Source organism: Manacus candei, unplaced genomic scaffold, assembly GCF_025592945.1.
Source record: "Manacus candei isolate 608988 ecotype Guabito, Panama unplaced genomic scaffold, ASM2559294v1 h1tg000018l, whole genome shotgun sequence".
In the NCBI taxonomy this organism is placed as follows: domain Eukaryota; kingdom Metazoa; phylum Chordata; class Aves; order Passeriformes; family Pipridae; genus Manacus; species Manacus candei.
This window is the reverse complement of record NW_026138066.1, coordinates 5,181,474-5,205,742: the sequence shown is the minus strand read 5'-3', so window position 1 is coordinate 5,205,742 and position 24,269 is coordinate 5,181,474. Positions and strand designations below refer to the sequence as shown.

General features: G+C 48.7%; 2 protein-coding genes across 3 annotated transcripts in view; one reads left to right on the top strand and one right to left on the bottom strand.

Moving 5' to 3' along the window:
* The window catches only part of LOC127469602 (suppressor of cytokine signaling 1-like), a 29,568-nt gene extending 13,212 nt beyond the window's left edge, over positions 1-16,356 (bottom strand). Inside the window, exon 1 of the mRNA XM_051784173.1 lies at positions 12,337-16,356. The gene's annotated coding sequence lies outside the window, so the exon portion shown is untranslated. The remainder of the gene's footprint in view (positions 1-12,336) is intronic.
* On the top strand, positions 14,907-24,008 carry SERHL2 (serine hydrolase like 2). 2 transcript variants are annotated; one of them, XM_051784166.1, is made up of 12 exons: positions 14,907-14,974; positions 16,365-16,585; positions 16,657-16,770; positions 17,863-17,904; positions 18,655-18,674; positions 18,876-18,950; positions 19,688-19,797; positions 20,070-20,149; positions 20,488-20,522; positions 21,280-21,356; positions 22,822-22,915; positions 23,223-24,008. In XM_051784166.1, exons 2-12 carry the CDS (start codon positions 16,438-16,440, stop codon positions 23,337-23,339), a joined length of 912 nt encoding a protein of 303 aa, XP_051640126.1. In that variant the 5' UTR covers positions 14,907-14,974; positions 16,365-16,437; the 3' UTR covers positions 23,340-24,008. The 2 variants fall into 2 exon arrangements, with proteins under 2 accessions (XP_051640126.1, XP_051640127.1); XM_051784167.1 differs by lacking the exon at positions 17,863-17,904.
* The last annotated feature ends 261 nt before the right edge of the window (positions 24,009-24,269 follow it).

Here is a 24,269-nt window from a genome sequence, read left to right as displayed (position 1 = left end):
ATAAAACTAGATGAGAGGAAGTTCAAAGGTGACCGAGATTGAAAAGTAACTAATTTTAAAACTCATAAAAGGAAAAACTCCAATCATATAGACATTAAATGCTGCTTCTGGGGAAAGTGAGAGAGCTGATCTGAGGAGTCTCATTTCTCTTCTTTCTCAAATGCCTCTGCTTTGTTTCTGTGCAGTACCTACCACATTATGCTTTAGCAGACCTTAGGCAGAGGAATCCAGCAGCAAAGGACTGCTGGGTTTTTTAGCAATGCCTTTTTAAGACACCTCTTAAGCATTCAAACCTGACATAAGACTAAGGGGAGCTCAGCTCAAGGCATAAATGTCCTTTAGTTGTGCAAAACTGAAGTAATAAACAAAGGTATATAAAGTCACTATGAGAAATCAATTATGGACCTGCTGCAGAGTAGTTAAAGTAGCTCTGCCCATTTTTTCCTCATTCTTTAATGACTAAAAAGAACAGCACCTCTGCCTTATGTGTGCTGACTTGAATATCAGTGTGCATCCTAACAAATGGCAGATTTGAGTGTTTACTGCTAAAGCAGCTCAGAATCAGAAATGGCTGTTGCGATGATGTTAGAAAGAAACATTCCTTCTGTCTCAGCATTCCCTTGAGTGGGACTCTTGGTCCACTGTGTCACTTAACTGGACCTTGGAGGATGAACATAACTTCTGGTAGGGGGGATTGGAGAATGTCTCTCCAGCTCCAACTTCCCTCCTTCCACATCCCAAAATCTCACTAGAAAACAAGGAAGAACTAAAATATGCATGAAGAACAACACTGCTGGTCTGTCAAAAAGCATAATCAAACCATTCCTGAGAGCACCTGTGCTCATCACCAGTAGCATGCCAACTCAGGCAAACTTATGCCAAACCCCCTTAGCTTCAGTAAGGCACCTTCAGCAGGATGCACAGCAGCCCAGCTATGCAGTTCAGATTACAGAAATTTTTAGCCTAAGCTTTAGCCTAAATTTCCAAATAAACTTTGCTACCAAGGAAGTATGAAAGTAGATTCAAACTGTTTCTGAACTGCAGAATCACATACACACAAAAAACTCCCTTGTTGCACGAGTCACAATCAGAAGTCAAAATTTTTCTTCAGCTTTTGCAGGGAGTGAGGGGAAGGATAAAACCCCTCTGCAACAAAGGCAACTGAATGCTGCCAGCTGGCTTAATTTTGCCAGCCACAGCTCTAATGTAAAGCTAAAGCAGCCTATCTGCAAATTTAATAGTGCCACCATTCAATTCTTGCCCTCCTACTCTGCATGTGTTTGCAAACAAGCAGAAGCACACAAAGCACAGGGGGAGCAGGAAGGGAGAAGGCAGAGAGAATGTGCATTATCAAAATACCTTGAGAGCGGTTCTTGGAAATGTGCAGCCTGCAAGCCTGTATCAGACACTCATTTCCTGTGAAGTGCACACAGGCCTTTTCATTTCTCCACTGAAGAGGACAAAAATAAGGAGGCAGCTCTAAAGTCTCTAAAGACAACACAAAACCAGCATTTAGCCATTTTATTAAAACTGAGTTTACATTTTAATACTATTGAATGCCTATTGAACAGAAACTTCCCAGAAGTTTCAAAAGTAGGACTTTCTACACCTCACGCTTCTAAATCTTAACTTGAAACCTTGCACTTGGTCAGAGGCGGGGAGAGGGGGTAAGAATTTTACTTGAGTCATTTTGACCACTCACTAACACAAAGTCACCAAATCCTGCACCACAGCACCTTTTTTTTTTAAGAGTTGAGCCCGATTTCAGCAAAATGGTGACTTAATAAACACCTTACTGAGGCAGAAGGCTGCAGGATATGCACAAATGAAACCAGAAGAGCAGATAGTAATGAAGTAGACTGACAGAAGGGAGTAAGTTGATATGCCTGCCTTCTGCCTCTACTTACACATAATCAAGGATCTAATTAATGGAGCCTTTAGTTGCATTATTTTAAATAAATATATTATGCCTCCTAATGACACACATGCCTTTACTCTGTAAAAAGATATCATTTCTGTATGGCATACTCAGCTCTTTCGCCACCCACATTTTCACTTACAGAAAGAGATGCAAGTGCCCACCTCTCCCAGCTTGTGAGCTTTTGGCGAGCACCACTAGCCGAGGTCTGCAGTGGCCTGGAATAACGGCTCAGGAACACACCACCTCCCCATAGCTTTTATTAATCTACCCACAGCATCAACCCGACCCAAATGATGTAATATTTAAGTACTGGCACTATCTGTTTATTGTTGACCAAACAAAGGTTGGAGAAAGCAGGACAGAGAAGTCTGTGGGTGGTAAGGAAGGAAGGGGGTGGCAAAGAGTTGCAGTGAAAGACTTGGAGAAAAGAGTGAAACATCCCCAGTGGGGACAGAGAGAAAGATGAACAAGGGAAGAAACACAGCTCCAAAGGCACATTTTCTCCTTTGTTTCTTAGCAATGCAACCACAGTATTAGCAACAGTAACTAAGAATTTACACCACCCAACCCCATCTCCATCCTTGCGCAAACTGACCACCAACTTCATAGAAATCCCAGCTGGACTGAGGAGGGTAAGAGGCACTGGCTGCATGTTTGAAGCTGTCATATGGAAATTGAATCTGGCCCTCTCTGAGCAGGCAGAGTGCAGCAGGGACACACAGCTGGGAGGCTTTGAAGAAGCTCAGCCTTTCCCCATTGCTCCTCTGTGCCTGTTTTTCAGGACCTCAGCAGAATTTACCTGTGCCTTCCATCACAAACTTACAGAAAAACTTTGTGTTGCCTCTCAACCCCACCACATTTAAGTAAGTGATAAGCAAGCCAGGTTAATGAAGGACGTACAACATACTGAATAATAACAAGGAACACAGAAATAACAAAGGCCCAGATTCCAGTCTAGCTCAGGAAAAGATGGGAACCTGTGTGGAAGGGTGGCATCCCAGTAATCCTACTACAGGTTTGTGCCCAAGAGCCTTCCACTCTAGAGGAAACAAGAATCCATACTTCAACAACTATGTTTTAAATCACATACCCAGCAGAATCATTCTTGAACACAGAAACAAAGCTTGGCTTTATCTGCAGCAACTGGCCACATCTCTTCATAACGTGATTCAACCAAGAGCAACATTATATGATACTAGAGCCTCAGTCTCACAAACTTCTGTGCATGTGCATAACTTTTAAGCACATGACATTGCCCTGCTGTGACTGAATGGGCCATTTGACATTCACACAGCATCTGAATTGCAGTTGCAGTTGTTTGGAGAAAGAAGATACGCCTGCATTCCCTCTTAAGGGCACAGTCAATAGAGAACGAAACATCAGGAAACTAGTTATTTCTGATTCCACCCCATTTTACAGAGTTGAGTGTGGTCAACATGTGACTGGGCTTTTCATTTAAGTTCTCTTAGAGCTGCAAGGACTAGAACTAGCAAATGGCACTGTCTGGACCACACAGTCCTAAATAGCAGCTTGCTAACAATACTCTTCCCTCAACTTTCCAGAACAATGGTCAAGCCACATCCCTCTCCTTCACCATGCAGGAGAAGAAAAAAGCCAGGGACATTAATTTACCATTCTTGAGTTGCTCTCAGTTACCTCTGCACTACATCTGGATCCTGTTTCCAAATTTCTACTAAATTTTTAAAAACGGAAAAAAGAAGATCCTAAGAGTAGCATGAGCTGAGGTTTTACATGGTAACCATTCCAAAATTCTCAGTAAGAGTGTGTGTGTTAATGGGAAAAAGTGAGTAGTGGATCCTGCATGACAGTGAGCACCATGACTCAGATTGCATAAAGGAGTTTTAGTGATAACCTTTGCCGGCAAAGCTTTCCATGGGTGCACAGCACTGATCTTCTGAGAAAAGGCAGGTGTGAGGCTGCGTTCTGACTGTGCCAGGTCTGGAGGATGGCGAGTTCCTCTGCTTTTCAAGGCAACCCCAACGGGCATGTACCCCCTGGTTCACAATTACCCCACCTCCCTGTAACACCTTGGGCTCTGGCAGGCAGCTCGCTTTTCCAGCTAAGACTAAGTGTAACACCCTGCACACTGCTTCTCCAGTGGTTTATGTGAAAGAAAAGAAGTGGTGTTAAGACCGAGTTACCCGGACCCATGCGGTTGCTTCCCTACAGACCCATCTGAGACATTACATAATTTGCAGGTTTCACTTTAAAAGAAACATCTCCCTGCCTCGATGCTTTGGAGAACACTTTGACGGCAGGACAATCCCCACAGAGCCTCCGAGGCTGCTCCCAGCACCCCACCGCCACCCCAGAAGGGCACATAGCTCCCTTCGGGGCCGGCAATGAGCTGCGAGCACCCCAAATCTCCGTCTGACCCCCTTGGGGAAGGCACCCCAAGCCCCAACACGCTCCATCTTCCCCAACCAACAACAGCCCAAATATCCCCAAGAGCCAAACTAGCAGGGGCTGCACCCCTTTGCAAGAAGCCAAGGGGGGACCGGAGCAGACAGACAGACATGCCCCTCGCAGCCCGCCCCCCAAAAGGCCCTTTCCAGTTAACGCCGCACAACTTACTCTCGGCACCTCCGGGGCCACGGGCGGGCGGCGTTGCCGCCGGTGCGAGCGAGCGCTCAGTGCCGGGGCAGCAGCGGCGCTGCCCGGCCCGGCCCCCGCCGCTCTCCCGCCCCGCAGCGAAACGGAGGCGGCCCCGCTCCCCACCGCCCGGCACCGCCGCGCTCCGCATCCCCCCCGGCCCCTCGGCTCACAAAGGGGCCGGTGCGCGCCTTACCGGGGGCGGCGCGACTGCCCCGCCGGGCCCTCCTCGGCCGCGGGGCGGGCGGGCGCCGCGTCGGCGGCTTCGGCTCCGAGGAGCGGAGCGGCGCGGAGCGGAGGGGAGGGGAAAGGAGGGGAGGAAACCCCCCAAATGTTTCTTTTCCGAGGAAGGAGCCACGGGGGAGGGGAAGGGGAGGGGTTTCTCCCTCCTCCACCACCCCGTGTTTCCACGGCGTGGCTCCTGCAAGGCGAAAAAAAACCCGAAAAAGTAAAGAAGAAAAAAAGTTTGGGTTTGTTCGGCTTTTTTTAAAAGAAAAGTTGGACCGATGAGGGGAGAGAAAGAAAAGAAAAAGAAAGATTGTGTGAAAGCCTCCCAGCTGCGGACTGAGAGAGGAACCCCACCGGGACGGCACCGCAGCATCCACCAGCCCCGGGACCCGCTGGAGCCACGTGTCGCCCGGGGAGGCGGCGGCGGGGACCGCGGCTCTGCCCCTCCTCCCAGTCACCATCAGCTGCCCTCCAGCACGGGGCTGGGGCATCGGAGCTCGCAAGCACCGGGGAAGGGGCTGTTTCCAGGGCCGAGGGGTGACGCACAGGCCCGGGGCGGGCAGAGCCATCAAACTAAGGCTCTTTACACCAGCGGAAAACGGGGAGCCTGTCTCGGCACTCTCTGCCAGCGTTCTCTCAGCTCCTCTCCGGCATGCAGGAGCCTCCAGAAGAGCACCGAGCACCCTGGCAGCACAGCCTGTGTAGCAGTGTAGCACACGCTTGAGGAGCATGCCTACAACAGGCGCTATTGCCTTGGTGGGTCAAATGAAAATACTGGAAATTACGGAAAAATGGGCAACTACACCAAAATTTTAGAATGTAAAATATAAATAGTGCACCACATGCTGCATACCATAAGCATATTGCTGCTCAGACAGGGTAGATGTAATGGGAGAAAAGATAAACCTTTGGAATTCAGTACAAACCCCATAGTTAAAGGCCTAGCCTGCAATGAGGCTGAGACTTGATCGCACCACAGGAGCTCTCACTCACCAATATACTTGCTCTAGATGCCGCCGAGCCTGCTGCATGCATTCCCTGGTGTGTGCACGCCAGGTGAATTGCCCTGTTGAAAAAGCCCTATGCAAACCCCAAACGCAGACATGCTCTGGCTGCTCTGTACCAGCCTAGTGATGCAAAGCAGCTGTAACTCCAGCTTGAGCAGCAGACAAAGCTTTACAACTGCTTGGCATTGATAGGGAGCACAAAGCAGTCAGAAACACACCACTGAATCTCATCCTCAGCCTTGCCAGAAGTTCCACTGAGCGTTGAGACATCAGTCCTTGTTTTTTCTTTCAACCAAGCATGAAGATGTTGCTGACCACAGAAGAATTTCTGAACTTCCATAAGAATCTGGGCAAAGCACTTCATTCTTTTTCACGGAGGCTTCAGTGGGAGGACCTGCCGCTGGAGCTCTAAATCACAGCAGGGATGAAGTGCTCATCTGTTCCATTTTTGGTTTTTAAATAGACTTGTCACACTTTTCTTTGTATTTTTGTATGGCAGCTTCAAAAATATCCTGTGGTTTGCTTTACAGTTGCCTAGCAGGGAGTCCATTTCCCTCTGTGGATATTTATAGCATTTATTGGGTGACTTCATAGACTCTACCAGCCACCTTGCCTAAACTGGTCTAATTCTTCCTTTTATTCTTCCTCTTCATCTTTTCTATGAAAAGTTAACATCCAGCCTCACTGCTCTGAGACTGTCTGTGGGTCTCACTCATATTTCTCTCATCCACTTGAAACCGTGACCTTGCAGCAGTTACAGCGGAAGCGTATTGCAGCAATCCTCTTCAGCAATAAAAGCTGGTGAGACATGTCATGATGGCACCATTGACCACAATTTTCCAAAACTCAGACTTGGCTCACAGGGTTCCAAATGTGTTCAGGATCAACGTACCTCTGAAGTGGCTTCATTACAGGTGGAAAACACAAGGGTGCTAAAGTATCTTTTTGTCCTGTGACACAGCAGAGGAGATGGCAACAAAATCATGCACAAGTACAGACTTTCTAGTGCTGCATTTCTTCCTGCAAGCCTGAAACCAAGCTTGGATGTGTTTAAGGGGAAAAACAAATCCTGTCTTTTGGTGAGCTTTCTTAAGGAAAAAGTAATACGAGTAAATTCCTTATAACCAAGAGACTACCCATGGTCACACCGCTAGATTGATTATTTTTTCCCCAACTGCTTTCAGGGCATGGATACTAGCTTGAAAGGCCTTGTGTAATGACCGTGAGGATACAGGCAGGCTAATGGTCCTGCTATGAGCAACCCACTTTGAACACTGCCCACTAGTATCTGGCTCGAGAAAGCTGGATCCATCCTAAAGACAGGGGTTCTGATATGCCCAGGATGCTGATGACAGCATGGTGAGGAATAGCTCCCAAGAAGGCACCAGGATTTGTTCTTGGGATTTACAGGTTTTATCCTACCCCTCATTTTTTCCTCTGCCTAAGGATACATATACTTTCACTATCCCCAATACTAAAACTTTAAGAAACATGAAAGCATTAATTGGTAGAGTTGCTGACAAAATGAACCATTTCCAGAGTTATGTTTGAAGTCCCACTGCCGAGGGCAGTAGGTCTGAGTTCATTCTTCCTTTGGATCATAGTTCTACTTTGTAGCATTTCTCTGCTTGTTCTTCAGTGAACCCCAAGTCTCGGTAAGTTATAAGATGTTGATATCCAACAGCCCAAGAGCCAGTAACACTCTAATAGCTTTGCTCCTTCTCAGCGTGCAGATTCCTTACAGCCTGCATAAGGTAGAAAGAGCTACAATCTGCCTATTTACTCCTGTCAGTTTGGGGTGTGTGGGAAGAAGAAAGGTATTTTGGAGCAGGTCACTGCAAACTACTGAATAGAGATGGTTTTCTGGGAAAGAAAAAGTCAAACATTGGCCCAGAGGAGGGGAGAGGTGAAAGAACTAGGGTGGAAATAATGAAGCACTGAAAATCTGCAGCAGAAAGGAAAAGCGATATAGAAAAAAAAAAAAGGAGAATATGGAGGGCACAGGAGAGGAGAGATGGGTAATGTGTTACATATGTCAGTACTGCCTTGCCCTTCAGCCAGCAAACCTGTGAATGGAAGCTCAGCTGGGGCTGGAGCATCATTTCCAGATGACAGGTGACCAATTACTTAGGATCTCGGTACCTTACTGGGCCTCCAGCCAGACCCAAATGTGGTGTTGTGCTCTGGTGTGGACATTGGCTTTCTGGCTGGGATGTGAGTGGGAAGTGAAGCTCCCGTGAGGATGGAGCTGACCAAGTGGCTCAGACATAACCTGGGGGGTTCCTGCCAAGTAGGAAAGGAAAGGGAGAGAAGAAAGCACAGTGCAGGCCTAGGTACCCTGGCATGAGAGGTCATGCAGGCAATTCATGAGATTTTGTACAGAGAGGAGGATGGAAGGATGCTTGGGGAGTGGGTAGGAAATGACTGCCATCATCTCCTGATGTGCTGCAAGTCCATCCTGCAAACAGTACAAAATGTAAAAGCATTCATTCTTCGTTTGTTTTTCCCTTTTGACCCTTCCTTCCCTTTCTAGGCGGTCCCTCTCTTAACTTGCTAAAAGCCTCCTTTTAGGAGGTGATAACAGCAAAGCACTAAGAAGAAAAAAAAGAACCAACCAAGCAACAACAGAAAAAGAGAAAGCCAGGAGGACAAAAACAACACAGGAAAATCCCCCAGCCCCCTCCCTCTGCTCCCCCCAGGGAAAAAAAAAAAAACAAACTCACACAAAAACCCCCAACAAACAAAAACAGCTTTCTGTGGTTTCCAGGGAGCAGATGCTGTATTAGTTCCACTGTTATGAGAAAAATTAGCACAAGTAGTGGCCCCTTTGCGTGAAGCGGTGGCCAGGCCCCTCCTTCTCCTGCCAGAGCAGGGCTCTTCTCAGTAACGAAGAGAAGCTGCTTTCCAGGAAAGCGAAGGTGCAGGGGCTGCCCAGAGCGAAGTGACCCCGCGCGGCTGCGGGGAGCCTTGTGCCGCTGCTCGCAGGCTGCCAGCACGGCGCTGCAGCGCTCCCCTGCCCAGCGCCGCTGCGCATCGCGGAGGGCTGGAGGGTGGGCACCCCGCACACCGCTGCGCCTTCGTTCCAGATCGCAACACCCTCTGCTGTTCTGGCTTTCCCCCATAGCCGCGGCAGAACACGAGTTCTCGCTCGTTGCCAGTACATGCCCCCGGTTCACTTGAGGGAGGAAGACCCAGCAGACAGCGACCTTCTAGGTTTTGAAACAAAGCACCAGGCTGCATAATCTGGAAGGTATTTAGGTCAGATTTAAGCAGCTGCAGAGAAAACAGTCTTTTATAACTGCATGGCAAACTGCTCCCTCATCTCTGAATCTGCCCCGTATGTCAAATACACTAGAGCAGTAACAGGATGAGCCAGGACAGAGGAAATGAGGAACCAGCTCGCTGCACCAAGGGACTCAGGTGTGAGCTCCCTGGGGCTTTGTGGCCCCATAAATCCATGACAGACTAAGGTTAACTCCTCCTAACACTGCTGCCCACCAGACATGGAGGTAGAAGTTCAGTTAAGGATTTCACTGTGTCATTGAGGCCTATTGCCTCCCCTTGTTATCCCGCATTTTCAGGATGTGTTCGTAGAGAGTTGTCCAAAATTGGTGGACCTTGCCCAAATCCTTCCATTCAGAATCCTTCACTTGGATCACGTAGCCTCAGTCCTGCCCATGCTTCCCCAGATTTGTCCCCTCAGACTGAGATGGGTGGTGATGCTGAACCCCACTCACAGGACACAGGCACTGAGTTCACTCACTTCAGGCATTTCTCCAAAGTAGACAAAAACAGCCATGAGAGGCCACCCCAGAGGAGCACAGAGAGCAATCCAAGATACAGACCCCACAGCAGAAGGTTCCTAAGTCATTGCTGGACCTAGAAGCAGGGGCTTCCTCAGCTGAGGAAATTGAGCCCCTAAATAAAATAAAATTACATAAAATGCAAGGGCTATAATTTTGGGAGCAGTTGTAGGAGAAGCACTGCAGGCTAGTACCATCTGATAGCAGTGTCTGTTGCACTAGACGAATTTCCAGACCATTCTGCTTTCCAGATGATCACAGGACAAAGGACTCTGTCACATTAATCATTGTTGTTTTGTTAAACATCCCATCTTCATTAAAAAACTGCCAGTGTTTGGGAAGCTGCCAGCACCCTAAGTAAACTGCTCAAGTATTTAACTCTTTTCTCCATTATAAAATGCACACCTCATCTCTAGACCGTTTTTTTCTTGTACCATCGTTAGGCAGTGTGGCAATTGGAGGAGCAAAAATGTAACACTACATAGGTATACTTAGGCTTTGATCATAACGGTCCTAAATGCTTATCCCCCATAAGATGTCTTCCAACTCCTTAACAGGGCTTAGAGTTCTTGCAGGAAGCCTCTCCAACTTGTTACCTTCTTCATTGAATCATAGATGTCAAAACTGGGAATTCTTTCACACCACTAATCACATCCATGGAATTAGCAGACACAATATAATCTCCTGCAATATAATCTCATTACACCTGTTCTGCATTCCCTGCTTATACATCTGGAATGGAATTAGCCTTTCTGACTGCACTGGGAGCTCACACTCAGCTGCTCCTACATGGTGAGTCAATCCTTCGCCAGAGTCACTTCCACAAACAGAGCTGCCAGACCAAAAGTGTGGGTTGGGTGGAGCAACTCACCATTGGGCTGTTTCAAAAACACCCGTTACATGCTTGTATCAACTTCAACATTTTGACACTCACTATCTAATCAATTATTACTACAAAATGTGTTGATTTTGTATCATTCTTGTTTTCTAAAAATCAAAATACAGTGTAAGACTGTGTCAGTTTCCTTGCTAGAACCCTGTTACTTCAACAGCTTTTACATTTGTCAGTCAAATCCATAACCCAAACCTATAACTTACATCTCAAAAAGTTCCCAAGCAGTTTTATGAATTCTTTTCCATAAACACATGAGACTTACTGTTAACTAGAACTCTTCCCTTGTTTTTAAATGATCCTAGTATGTGCTATTTCCTTATTCTGAGGTCAATAAGGAGCTGGTAGGCCTGTAATTACAAGTGTCAGATTACTTATGGTTTTTGCTATTATTTCATCTCAGCCTATGGGGAATCTGCCAGATTTTCCAAGTGAAAGAAGTTTAATTCTAGACAAGAGCTGGAGAGAAACTTCTCTGCTTCTCCTACCACTTCATACATTAGAATAGGTGCATACTCTAAAGGGCTTTGTAGAGATCTGGAGAGTAGCTCACCTCTTGAGTTAACCAAAACAGGCCCGGGGATGGGAACCAGCAGACACTCCTGAATCTGTCCCAAATGTAATAGACTTTGTGATTAATGAGGAAATGGAAAGCTGAGACTGGAAAGAGTTTATTTGTATGATAGGTGCTCATATATAATTTATATGCAATAAATGTTTCTAGCTATTTCATTAGTTGCAAATGAAGTGATGCAAATGTGCACCACTTGGACCTGATGCATGGTGTGTGCCTAGGGCTGCTTCCAGCTGAATGCTGGTGGATCATGTGTGGAGGATTTAACACTCCAGCAGCCCCACTATCCAAATTATGCTGCAGGTTAATCTCTGGAGTAGAGGTACTCCACTTTTTCAACCACTCATAGCTTGGCTTAAAACAAAGATTTCCATTTAAACTATCATATTGGCCTCAGACTGTGGGGGGTGGGAGCCAGCATCTATATGTCTCTCCCACTTTCTGCACAGCTGGAGAGCTCTGGAACAAGGAGCACAACAGGACTGGAGCAAGGGAAGAGAAACCAGCTGAAACCATCACAGCTTTTTTTGCTCTTAATATGTCAGTGGCTTTTTCAGTCATTCAGAAATTCACATAAATGAAATTCAACAAGAAATTAAGGAAAACCAAAGAAAAAAATACACCACACGAAGTACCTGGATGGATCTGCTGCTGTCAAACAGAGCCCAGCGGTATCAGGATGTTCATATCCTACTCAGCTCTTCCCACATGGGCAGCCCACTTAAACTCTTAAGATTTCTTGGGACCATCTCCAAGGCAAGCAAGATTTGTGGATGTGAGCCAGCATGTTGGAGCTGGTTGCATGATAACATGTTGCCCTGTGATCACTTTGATTATCCTGCCCACTACAGATTGCAGCGTATGCTCACAATGTGGGGCTTTATATAGAGGTGTGTCCTATATATATCCTCTGAAAGAAATCAGTTAAGCTAGCAATAGTGTGGGGTTTTTTTACTTGCACAAGAGGATTTGGGGTACAGGGCTATTACTAATAAATCAACATAAATAGATCAATATGTCAGTACTTCAGTGCTTGAATCCAACCAGCTATGGGGAATTTGTCCCCTGGTAGCAATCAATCTGCTGTCTTAAAGTTTCCTCACCAGATCTGCAACAAGCACAAACTGATCAATGCTATTGCAAGTCAGTGGAACATAACAGCTTTGCGTGCCCCAGAGTTCATCTTTGCAGGTCTCCTGCTCCTTTGCAAGGATATAGAGGTTAAATTATCCTTTGCTAAGCACATGAGATATCTCAAACTAACTCCCAGTTCTTTATGCAAAACCAGCCTTTCTTACCACCAGCCCAGTGCAGCCCAGCCAACGCCTCAGCACCTTTCCAGATGGAGTCTAATTTGGTCCTCCACAGGCAACAGTTCCACTGCAGCAGCCTGCAGCACTTCGTAGAAGTAGATGCAGCAGAATGAATTCTGTGAGCCATCCAAATTCTGCCGTGCATCCTACATAGGGCCCTTCCCTTGGGGCTTGGTTTTCCAGGCTGTGCAGGGGCAGATGCACACTCTTGTGAGATGCTGGGCTGCTCTGTCAGAGGGGTGAGTAACATTGCTAGAGAAGGCATGAGGGACCTGGAGGACAACTCCACAATCTGTCTTTGGTTAATAGGATGACAGTCCTGCCACGGAGGGGAACATCCCAGTGCAACTTCCTCCACTTGGAGCTCTATCAGAAATCACTTATTCCTGATAATTTCTGTGAGGAATTTTTCCTTTTCCCTGAGGTGACTGCTTATGGAGCCTCCTACCAGAAGCGATTTAGGATGCAGGTCACAGGAGTCTTAGAGAATGCATTCACTAGAGAATGCATTATTTCCACCTGAGCCCCAGAGTCATCTCTGTGACCCAAAGCAATGAGAGACCAGATCCTACTGGCTGCTGCAGTCGGGGAGAGAGCCCAACGTGGTGGAGGAGAGAGTCCAAGACCTATGGGTGGTGATGCATATACCACCAGGTCAAGCATTTACACCAGGATTATCCCAAACAAGGCTTGTGTCCAAAAACTGGTATTAGGTAGAGGTTAGGACTGACAGATAACTACCACCTACCTACAAGTTCTGTCCAGAACTCTTGGCTGTTAACAAGCTCCCTGGGACCAGCTCCAGCATTTAGCACTCAGAGGATGTTGCTTGTGGGTACAAGTTCTCAGAGGTGAAGTTCCCAATGCCCCAAACACAGGTGGCAGCTGAGGCCTGGGGATAACCTGTGTTGTGCTTGCATGGCTGGCTGGACAATGCCACCACCTTCAACAGGCTCATTTCACTGCTCCCCAGAAGCAGATCCGGCTCATGAGTGGCAATGGATTTTCCTGGCCATGGCCTGTTTTTCCATCAACCTCTGAGGTTTGTGCAAAGAGTCTGCATAACTCCTGCTCATGACACGGGGTCCTGTTCCTCAAGAGTCATGCCACAGGCTGAAGAAACACAAGCCTAGCAGCAGCCACTGCCTAACAATTACACTGCCTTCTGATGGCTTCTTTTGAAGAAATTCCTACAATGCACAGGAGGGCCATGCCCTCTGCTAACAGCTGCAGTGATTGATTATTGAGTTCATTCCACAAATCTGTTCTGCCAAACTGTCTCTCACTTTTCACCTTTTGTAATCAGCCACCCACCTCTGACAGTTGCAGGAAAGAAACTATAGAAGGTACTGTGGCCTCTCTCCCTCTTGTAGTCTCCCCAGCACTTGTAGTCTGCTTTCCCACTCCTCCACCATAGAGCCTAAGAAAAAGCAATACACTGGACTTTCCAAACCTGTAAAAATTCATGTTCTGATTTCCTTTCTAATGGCTCACCTGGAGGGGAGGCTGTGAGCTGCATAGCACTCTTATTTCTTCTCAGTAATGGGTCCCCAAGGTTATCTTTCAACTGCCGTGGTGCAGAGCCTATTTTGCCAGGATGAGTTTGAGCTAGGCAGGAGAAACAGGGCTGTAAGCTTCTACACTGGTTTCTTTCAAGCTTTTTAGGCTGTTCTGAAAATGTATTGTGTAATTTAGGAGACTGATGTGCTGAACTGAGCAGAGGGCTTTCAATTATCAATATAAAAATGACTCCCTACGAACAGACATTCATTATGCTCTCTCCAACTGTTTCAGCAAGGTGTGCCACTGCTCACAACGCAATTTGACTTTGCTTCCTTTGACTTCAGAGACCTTGACTGAAGAGAAATGGTTGTGGTCTGCATTAGGCCTAGCAGACTGACTGTTGGAGGGAGTGCAAGGCACCAGCAAACAGCCATACCTGGGTGTTGACTGTCTTGAAAGTCGGTCCATGCAGCCGTCACCTTTCTGGGCAACTGGGCAACCAAGGAGGAAAACTATATAGAAACCTCTCCACGTGAGAGGGGTCTGTTTTTGCAGAAGAGGAACACAGCGGCTAAGGCAGTGCTGTCCACTGTGTATCTGTGGCAGCTTGGCCCCGCAGTAGAGTCAGTTCACTGTGATGGGTCTCAGTATGGGAAGGTGACTCTTGTCCCTGGAGCAACATGATTCCAGCAAGTGTTAGGAGTTCAGAAGAGTCTCTCTATCAGAGAGCGACAGAAGTTCAGTGTCGGTGTCAAGCACTGAGCCTGTTTGATGTCATTATGAAGTCCTGGGTCACAGTTAAAACATCTCACACTGTGTCACCACAGTACAGGCAGTTTCTATTGTCAGTAATGTGTCTTCTGAAGGTAGTCAGAGACGCAGCCGTACCTCCCTGATTTTGATTCCTCCCTATCATGCCCAGGAGGTTGTTTTCAGCTTCAGACCCCACAGACCTCGCTAAGTTCTGGTTACTCTCGCTGAGCCTGATCCAAACACAGGCGGGGGCAGAGGCCGGGTTGCCGCGGGGAGGGGAGCGGGGCGGTGCAGCCGGGCCGGCCCGCCCTGTTCTGCCGCCGGGCCGGGCCCTGCTGCCGCCGCCTCAGCTCAGCCTCACGGAGCGGTAGGAGGGGGCCGGGGGCCGCGGGGAGCGGGGCAGGGGCGGCCGCAGCGTTGCGGGGTCGGTCTGGGCGCCGAGCAGGTGTCGGTCCCGGGGCAGCCCTTCCCCGGGGTCGGGACCGCGCCCTCCAGGGCGCCCTGAGGCGAAGGTCCGGGTGTAGCGACGCCTCCTGCCCGCCTGGGGAGGCCCCAGCCCGGGCCCGTGGGGACCCCAGGGCCGAAGCCCCGCGGGCCCAGGCAGGGCTGCCCGGGGAGGGCGATCAGGCTCTGCCGGGAGCCCAGATCATCAGGAAGGGGCAGGTCCTCGGTCACACCGGGAAGTCAGCCCGCGGTTGGTTGTCAGGATCTGGCCCGGCGAGGGCAGCTGGAATCAGACACAGCCCCTTGATCAGCAGGCATGGCCACGTTCCTGAGGGAGGTGCTGTTGGTGGAGGCTGGCACTCCTGCAGCACTGCTGAGGCTGGTCCTGGGCTGAGCTTAAATAGGGTCATGGAGAGCCCCAGGTTTGGCTGATTGGGACCATCAGGGCCCTGACAGCAGCCTCCCCTCTCAGTCTAACCCCTCTGTCCTCATGCGTTAGAGAGATATGGGCTCAGGAAGGACTTGCTGTAGAGTGATTTAATTGCAGTGCAGTCTCGGGGGGCTATTTAAGGGAGTAGAGACACGAGATAGAGGATACGGCATGAGACACTTGGGGATGGGAATAGTCAGGTTGTCTGTAAGGGGGCCCAGGGCTTGTGGGTAAAGAAGTGTTCAAACCACTATTGGAGGGTCTCCAGAGGCTGGGTAGTGCTGGGGGGTTCACTCAGGAGCTGGGGGTTGAGCAAAGGTCAGGTGTAGCTCCATGATTACCTGGCAGATCGGCAGTAATGAGACAAGGTTGAGGTTGAGCAGATTCGCCTGGCCGGTTGTGGACCTGTGTTCCGTGCACAGTCCCTGGCCCTGAGGGGTGCACGGGCAGGTAGCAGCTGTGGGGCACGGAGCCATCTGCTCTCTCGAAGGTGCCGGCTGGTGGTGCAAGTGAGAAACACCAAGGTGGTAACAGTCTACTATTGGAGGCAGCATTCCCCAAACCGTCTTTCTGGTCCAGGACAGGTGCCTGGCTGACTGCAGCTAACGGGGAATTCTGCATTGTTCCCTCTTGCCAGATCTCCTGTGCCTTCTGGTCGGGTTGCAGCTGCTGCAGAGACAGAGAGGAGGCTTTCTCCTCCTGCATAGGGAAAGCTTATTTCTTCCTAGGAACATTGCTAGTACGTGCTGGGAGGAGGATTCCCCAAACAGGCAGTCAGGAATGGCAGCTTGGGATGTTGAATGGGGAGCTATAAATCAGCAAGCTGCTAATTAAGACCACAGGAGGCTGGTGAGTTACTAAAGACTTGTTTTATTCTTCTCAGAGCTTTGGACCATTAACAAGACCCCCGGGACCTACTCCCAAGCACGTGGCTCTCCGGTGACCCTATTTTGGGCATGTTCTCAGAGTTGAAGTTCCCTGTACCCTGGGGGCACGTGGCAGCCAAGGCCTGGGGACCCTTGGAGGGACATCCTGTGCTGTGTTTGCATGGCTGGCTAGACAATGCCAACACCTTTGACAAGCTCATTCCATTGCTCCCCAGAGGTAAGTCTGGCTCATCAGGATGGCTCTTATTGTGTGTCAGGGCTGCACATCTTATACTCTCTCCCTTTCAGGCTGCTATTATGTGGCAATGGATTTTTCTGGCCATGGTTTTTCATCCCACCGACCTGCCGGCTGCCCCTACCATTTCCTGGATTATGTGACTGATGTGCGCCGTGTGGCAGACGGTGGGTATTTGAAGGGACCCTTCAGGGGATGCTCGTGCAGAGGGAGCTATATTGCTCCTGCTCCTTACAACAAGCAGGCAGCATTTACTGCTAGGAAGGAATCAATTCCCCCTACTTATCCTGTTTTGTGACTTATCCAGTGCTTTGTGACTGAATAAGCGTCCTGCTTTCTCATTGTTTTGCTAGAGGAAGAGACAGTAAGCCCTGGGCAGCAAGTGTTTCTATACTAAAAAGAGCAGTAGTGGTGAAGTGGTGGATGCAACTAAACAGTGTTGCCAGACTGACTTTTTGTAAGCAGCCAGTGACCTCTAACCAGTGCTAGGTGTAAGCTGGAGACTTCTGGTTCTCTCTGATGGCAGCTTGCTGCTTGCTTTAGTATCATACAAAGAAATCTGAAAGCCAGAGTGTCTTGTGCTCCTAATAACTCCTGATGTAACTGTCTGTATGCTAATCTCGCAGGAGGTTGTGGCACATGCAGTTTTGCATCCCTTATTCAGTACACAAAGAACCTCTAGAAGTTCTCTGATGTTCCAGAGGGTAAAACTCATCTTTCAGTGAGGTATATTTCAGATGGGGAGAACTGAAAAAGCTGTATTTTCCTATAAGCCTCTCAGAGTGCCCTAAAAATGGACTGAAGAGCCTGATGTGCTAAATGGTGTAGAGAATTTTCACATGGAATAATTGTACTTTCCTCAAAGCAGCAGACCTGGTTCTGTGTCCTCAGTTGTCTTGCAGAACACCCTGCAGCAGGATGCTCTGTCAAGGTCTCTCTCTTTCAGCAGATGCTGCCTGGTTAGGCTGCTCTGCTTCTTGCCAGTCTCATGTCTGGCAGTGAACGGGAATTTGCTGGAGTTTGTTTGACATACAGAGAGCTTGAGAGCTGCACGGCTTAACTACCAACAAAATGAAGTGGTGAATGCATTTTTTTCTTTAAAATCGGCCTACTTAGCCACCTAGTTTATGGATTAAGAAGCAATTAAGCAGTGCAAAAGCCCTCCTGGGAGAAGGGGCCCATGTTGGTGGAGAAGCAGCAAGATGCTGCTACTCTGGTTTCTAATGCAGCACTATCTGTTTTTGTCTGTTGCCACTTAGCCTTGCAGTGGAGACGGTTCACCCTGATGGGTCACAGTATGGGTAAGTGGCTCTTGTCCTTGTAAGCTGTGAGATTCATGGAAATAGGAGTAGATAATTAACTTACAAGACATGCTGCTAGGAGCTGGGTTAGAATATTTATTATATTGTGTCAAGTACCAGGTTCCTGCTTGAAAAGGAAAAAATTCAAAAGATTCAAAAATCTGCGCCCTTGTCTGAAATGCCTCTGCTTTCAAGACCCTGTAGTACAAACAGTGGTAACTCTTGCTGTGGGCATTTCCCCACCCCCAGGAAGGAACAGTGATGGGCAAAGAGAGGTGGTCTATGAAGGAGAATTCACAGCCTTCCTTCCTGGTCCCCACAAAGCCTGGGAACAGAGTTCCCATCTCGGTGGGCTATAAAGCTTGCTGAGGGGAACTGGACTCCAGGCTCCACCCCTTTGTGCTTGGAACATGATTTGGTTTTGACACAATATGGGGTTTGCTCCCCAAGGCTGCTCTGGCCACAGCTCACAGGACCTGCACACCATACCCTTTTAACTAGTAACTCCTCCTTGGCCTTTGCTGCCTGAGAGGGAGGTGGGGATGGCACAGGATGGGGAATACAGCAAGCCAACAGCCCTGCTCTATGCCTGCAGCCTGCCTGCTGGGAGAGCTCTACCCTGTACTTTGGCTTTGTCCTGTGGTACAATGTGCATTTTTACTTCTCAGGCTGCTCCTGCTGTGGGGAAGGGAAATTTCTGTTACTAGGGGCTGTTCTGGGCATAACTGAGCACCCTTCTCTCCTTCGCAGGAGGAGCTGTGGCAGGAATGGTGAGTAAAGCATCATTTCTTCATGGGGTTTGTGATTTCTGCAGCTGCAACAATAAATGGGAGAGGAATGAAGAGACAGACAGTGTGGGACCTGGATCTTGGGAGGAGAAGCTCTTCCCAGACCCCTTCTTCCATGTAGCAGGATAAAGACATCACTCAGTGCTCAGCTTTTCTTTCTCCTATTGTTTCATCTCTCTTCAGTTCTGCTTCCTTTATCCTGAGATGGTGGACAAGCTGATCCTGCTGGAAAGTCTTGGCTTTCTGCTAGCTCCAGAGGTTAGATTTCATTTGTCCTTCCCTTCACTTTTTTTAAATACAAAAATAGATGGGTTTTTTCTTTGCTTCATTTGTTCAGAGAAAGCACTGATGTGACCAGTCCCTGGCAGGTCATACAAGTCCCAGGCTCTTCCTTTTGGCAGGCACTGATCTGCTCCTTGTTGCACAAACTGAGGTCCCTACTTAGGGTGGCCCTTGAAGGACCCTTGGCAGTGCTCCATATGATGCAGTCCCTTAGCACCAAAATAGTCTGTGCCGTGCCCGTGTACAAAGGGAAGTGGAACCTCTGTCCAGGCAGCCGCCAGCTGAGGTTTTCTTTTTGCCAGTGACTTGTTGGGTGACCTAGGTGCAAGACTGGTGGATTTCTTTTTCTGTTCCTGGCAGGACATAAAGCTACATTCCCAACTTGCCATCATTGCTACGAGATGCTGGAACTTTGGTTGGCAGAAGTGGGACAGAAGCCCTGGGTCAGAGATACCAAATTTTAGACAGTTGTCCTCAACTCAGAAGTGAGGTAGGAAGAGTTAGAAAAGGTTGTAAGGGTAAAAAGTAAGTAAGTTCATTACAGCAGTATCGATGTTCCCTTTTTTCCAGAAATGGGCATTTTTTAATAGGATATACATAACTGGTACCAGTTCTGGGGGATGTTGAAGGGTGAAATTCCTTTTTCTACCAGCTGATAGGGGGTAAAATGATTCAGAAGAGAGGGGTTACTCCTCTCCCTCTCTGTGTTTCAGGACACTGAGGCATGGCTGAAATCTAAACGGAGGGTGATTGACAGGTTACTGAGTCTAGAGGCAAAGGAGCAAACTCCCAAAGCACGGAGCCCTGAAGCAGCATTGCAGAGGTGAGGCCCCATCTTTCCTCTTCATTTGCTGCCTGCCCTCACCTTGACAGTTATGGCTGAAAGAATGAGAAAGGGAAACTGTCCCTGCACTTCCTCTTTCAAGTCCTCCTGTGGAATCTCAGGAAGACCTTTTGCTTCTGCTGCCAGAAGCTGCTGCTTCATCCCGCTCCTTTCTGAAGCAGCCCGAGAGCTTGCTGTCACCTTGTCATGTCATTTTTGTTTTGCTTCCTCCCTTTTCCAGCAGCACTATCTCTCTGCCGTGTCTCCCCCAGGCTCTTAGAAGCGAACAGCCATCTGACAGCAGAGGGTGGAGCAATCCTGCTGCAGCGAGGAGCAACTGAGACACCGGCTGGTAAGGGGCTGCGTGGTGCTGGGCCAGCATTGGGTGTGGGAAGGGACTGGTGCCAGTAGCCATTGTCTTCTGCAGAGTACAGGATGCCCTAGCTACAAGTTTACACAGCCTGAATGGGATCAATTAAGTCTGGAGGCAGAGCTCTCCATTCTTAGCAACTGGGATTGGTGCTCGAGTCCTGGAACAGCTAAAGAAAATAAATCAGAAAAAATTGAGAAATCTGAATTAACACTGTTTCCCTATCTCAAAAAGTCTTGGACAGACCCCACAAGCGAGGAAAACCAGAACAACTCTTGCTCCTGTGAGACATGAAAACCTTCTGTTGTTTTTCTTTCCAGGGCTGGTATATAACAGAGACATGAGAGCCCGTATGGTGAGCATTGCTCTTCTTACTTCTGAGCCCTGAGCTTACAGAAAACTCAGAGATAGTGGAGGCCTGCTCAGTGAGCCCAGGCTCTGCCTTCACCCAGCCATTTACTTTCTGCTTCCCTAATTCCCACGTCTCCTTTAAATGCTGCTGTTAAAAGAGCCTGCACTTGATCATTGACTCAACTTACAGAGTCACTGGAAAATGTTACTGATTTTTTTTTTTAGAAGTTCTTCTGCCCCAGGGCCTCTGGCCACATTTTCCTGCTGTTATGACTCTTCAGGCAGCAGATGGATGGATGCTTTCTGTCAGCTTCTTTGTCAGGTGACCCATATAAGAAGGGGAAAAGAGTTGAGCAAAGTCTTTACATTTGATATTTTGATAGTTTTGTGCCACTTTTGAGCAAACAGGGCCTCCTCTACCTGTGCTACTGCCAGATATGGAAGCCAGGGTAGTGTACTGTCTCCTTTTTAGTAAAAGGATTTTTAAAGCTTTTCTCTGCTATGAGATCATTCCCATATGTGCTGCATCCCAGCAGGCAGTGTTGTTGGCAGCCCTGGAATGCAGCTGGACAGAAGGAGCCTTTGCAGAGCCAACTACTCCTGTGCACAGCTCTGGACACTTATCATGTCCCAGCATGGAAGCTTTGGGGCCACTGCTACTTCTACCTTCAGAGCCTCTAGAGCAGGAGGGCTTAGGGATACCCTCTGCCCTCAGCTGCTGTCCCTGACCTCTGCCACTTTCCCTCTCTTTGCACCTGCAGCAGAGTCGAGAGTCCCTCACAGTGGATCAGTGCATGAAGCTCCTGCAGAAGATCCAGGACCGTGTTCTCATCATTGTGTGAGTGAGGCATAAGCCAAACCAGCTCTTGCTGCCTCCCTTGGTGGAAGAAATGAAGGCTAAGAAGGAGTCCTCCACTACCCGTCCCTCTACAGTAGTCACCCAGATCTTTGGCCAGTTAGCACAACAGTACAACCTCACATATGAGAAGTATTTTCCAGTTTCCCACCACTGCCCTGTGTTAGGCAGGCTCCTGGAACAGGCAGGAGAAACTGGAACATCCTTCCAGCCTGGCATTCTGCTTTCAGGCTGGGTCTCCCTGGTGCAAAGCTGGGAGGAAATGCTAGTCCTGTCCCATCTTCCCCACGCTCCTGGCTTCATGATCCCATTGACCCTACAGCAGGGGGCCATCCTGGCAAATATGTGACCCTCCACAGCATCACTCCAACTTACTGTCCTCCTGAGCTGACTCTACCTCAGGGACAGCAACCCAGCCTGCCCCCTACTCCAGACCCCAGAACCTCTTACCTGAGCGAACAGGTGAAACTACAGCAGCCTCCACCTCCTCCAGCTGGTCCTGGAGCCCCTGGACTGACTGAGCTCCTTCAAGCTCTCCCCTGTGGTGCCCAGGGCAAGAAGCCCTGGGGCCATGGCCAGTGGCTTGCACAGAGCCCTACAAGCTGTTAAACTGTCCCTGGGCAGAGCTCGTTCTGTGAGTCCTCCTCTGTATTTTCCCCATCTCCTTGGAGGGCAAGGTGTGCAGGCTCTGGCAACCTTGGCCTGTGTGTTGCTATTAAAAGACTGTCTAGAAAACAAGAGGAAGTGGTAGTAGTTGAGAAATGAGGTGCAGTTTTGGCTTCACTGACCTGTTATAGTATCATAAGAGCTTAAGGATATTCCTTCTTGTCCAGAAATGTAACATCATGGTAAGGCCAAGTCCTCAAAGCCACAGAGAGTACATGCCTTTGAGCCTGGGATGTCACCTTGTCCCATCACCTGCAGCACAGTAGGAGACAGCATGATCTTTGCTCTGCAGGAGGTCTAATGCTGGCTTCTCCTGGGAAATTGCCTTCATACCTCCTCCTCCAAGCAGGGCACACCCTGTTTAAATCAGCAGTATGGAGGGGCAAAAAGGACAGTGGAGAGAGGTGGAAACTGTAAGGAAGGAGAGTTAAGGGAGGAAGACAGAACGGGGGCAGGGAATGATGTTCTCAGATCAGTTACGGAGACAGCCCTGGGAGGACAATATTTAACCAGTCTCCGCTCTGATACGACTAGGCAGTCACCCAAGGTTTTACACAGATAGTGTGATAGAAAATAACTGCTTAGCCAAGCTGGCTACAGCTGCTCTGACTACCACGTATGACACTGTCACCTGGCTGCTTACAAGCAGCCTGGAAAGAACAGTTGGGTCTGTCACACACACACCCCCCGCCACTGTCTTGGGGACACTGCTTCTGCCCAGGGCCTCAGCAAAGTCAAATGGGGGCACACTGCTGTACTGAGCCTTGCTGTTGCTTTTCAGATCACAAGATGGACTTTTGGTACCACACAAGTTACACAGCAGAAATCACTTTGTGAAAGCCATGCGGGAGGCATTGGAGTCTACCCTCAAAGAGGTGAGAGCAAACACCATCCCTGCATCTCTATGTGCCACTGACCTGGGAGCAGCAGCTGGGAAGCAGCTCACCTTGGTGGACACCCCCCAGTAGGTGACTTGTCCTGAAGGGCACAGCCCTCACGCTTCTTACCCCTCCTGCCGAAGTCCCAAGTTAGTACTGCCCTCTGGACCTAGATCTTCCCTGCTCCTCCCATTCCTGTCCTGCCTCCCTTGCCCCTGCCCCTTCCCATGAGTGTCACAGCAAGCAGTGTTTGCCTGAGGGACCACTTTCCCAGTCTACATCTTCTTGTGTCCCTTCTGTCCAGCACATCCAGCTAGTCGAGGTGCCTGGGAGTCATTTTGTGCACCTGAACGAGCCTGAGGTGGTGTCCGGGATCATCAGCAACTTCCTGACAGTTCAGAACACTAGAGCTAGACTCTAAGAAACCCCAGTGGCTGCAGCAGTCCAGGAGAACTGGGAGCTAAAAAGCAGGCTCCGGCAGAATTGTCACCATTCCTACCTCACATCCAACTCCTCCCATCATGATACTCTTTCCTACGCTTAGCTCGCTGCAGAGTGGAAGCATGTCTGCCAGGAGAGCTGAGCAAAATATCTCAGTTGTCAAAGGGAAGAGGAATCCCTACTCTATTTCCAGCTCTCTGAGTACAGGGATGGCGGCCCAAAGTGGCCTTCCCCTTGGCTTGTTCCAAACTTGCACCCTGAAACAGCGCAGGAATACAGGCAGAGGCATCCATCCTCTGTGACGGCAGCAGTGCCAGCTTTGACACTGCAAGAGAGGTGGCTCATCTTGCCTCCTCCCTGAGGATGGTGTGGCCAGGCTGCTCCCAGGATTAAACCTGATGAAAAACAAGCTTTCTGCTTCTCCACTTACTTCCATAGGGGCCTGAGCTCAGAGGGCCTCAGTGTCTTTGTTCTACTCTGAGAGCTGGTGTTTTTTTAAAGTCAGCTTAAATAAGAGCTCACCTGGGCACAGAAGCCCATTTTAATGAATGTCACTAATCTTCTAGCTGAAGCAGCTAGAGCTACTAATTATGGAAAAGTTGGCAGAGATGATTTCTGTCCTAAATAAAGATTAATCTCCTAATGTTAAGTCCGTCTTCTTGATTCAATAGGAGAGCGAACCTCCCTTCTCTTTTGGGATGCTCACCCAAGCAGCTAAAACATATCTTAGGAGGCAGCAATTTTTACATACAGTCCACCTTAGATAAGGCATGTTAAGGATCTGCCTCCCAGCTGAATTAATGCAAAAAGCCAACTAAAGCAGCAACACAAGCAATGCAAACTGTATTTGCAGTGGGCTTTCCAGGAAAAGGTAAATCCATTTTAAATCAGCTCTGTGGAATTTACCAGC

Excerpts from the sequence above, each read along its gene's own strand:
- SERHL2 (XM_051784166.1), top strand. The coding sequence starts at position 16,438 with ATGTTCTCAGAGTTGAAGTTCCCTGTACCCTGGGGGCACGTGGCAGCC. Across the intron at positions 18,951-19,687 it reads GCTTTCTGCTAGCTCCAGAG|GACACTGAGGCATGGCTGAA; the intron begins GTTAGATTTCAT and ends TCTGTGTTTCAG. Across the intron at positions 22,916-23,222 it reads TGGAGTCTACCCTCAAAGAG|CACATCCAGCTAGTCGAGGT; the intron begins GTGAGAGCAAAC and ends CCTTCTGTCCAG.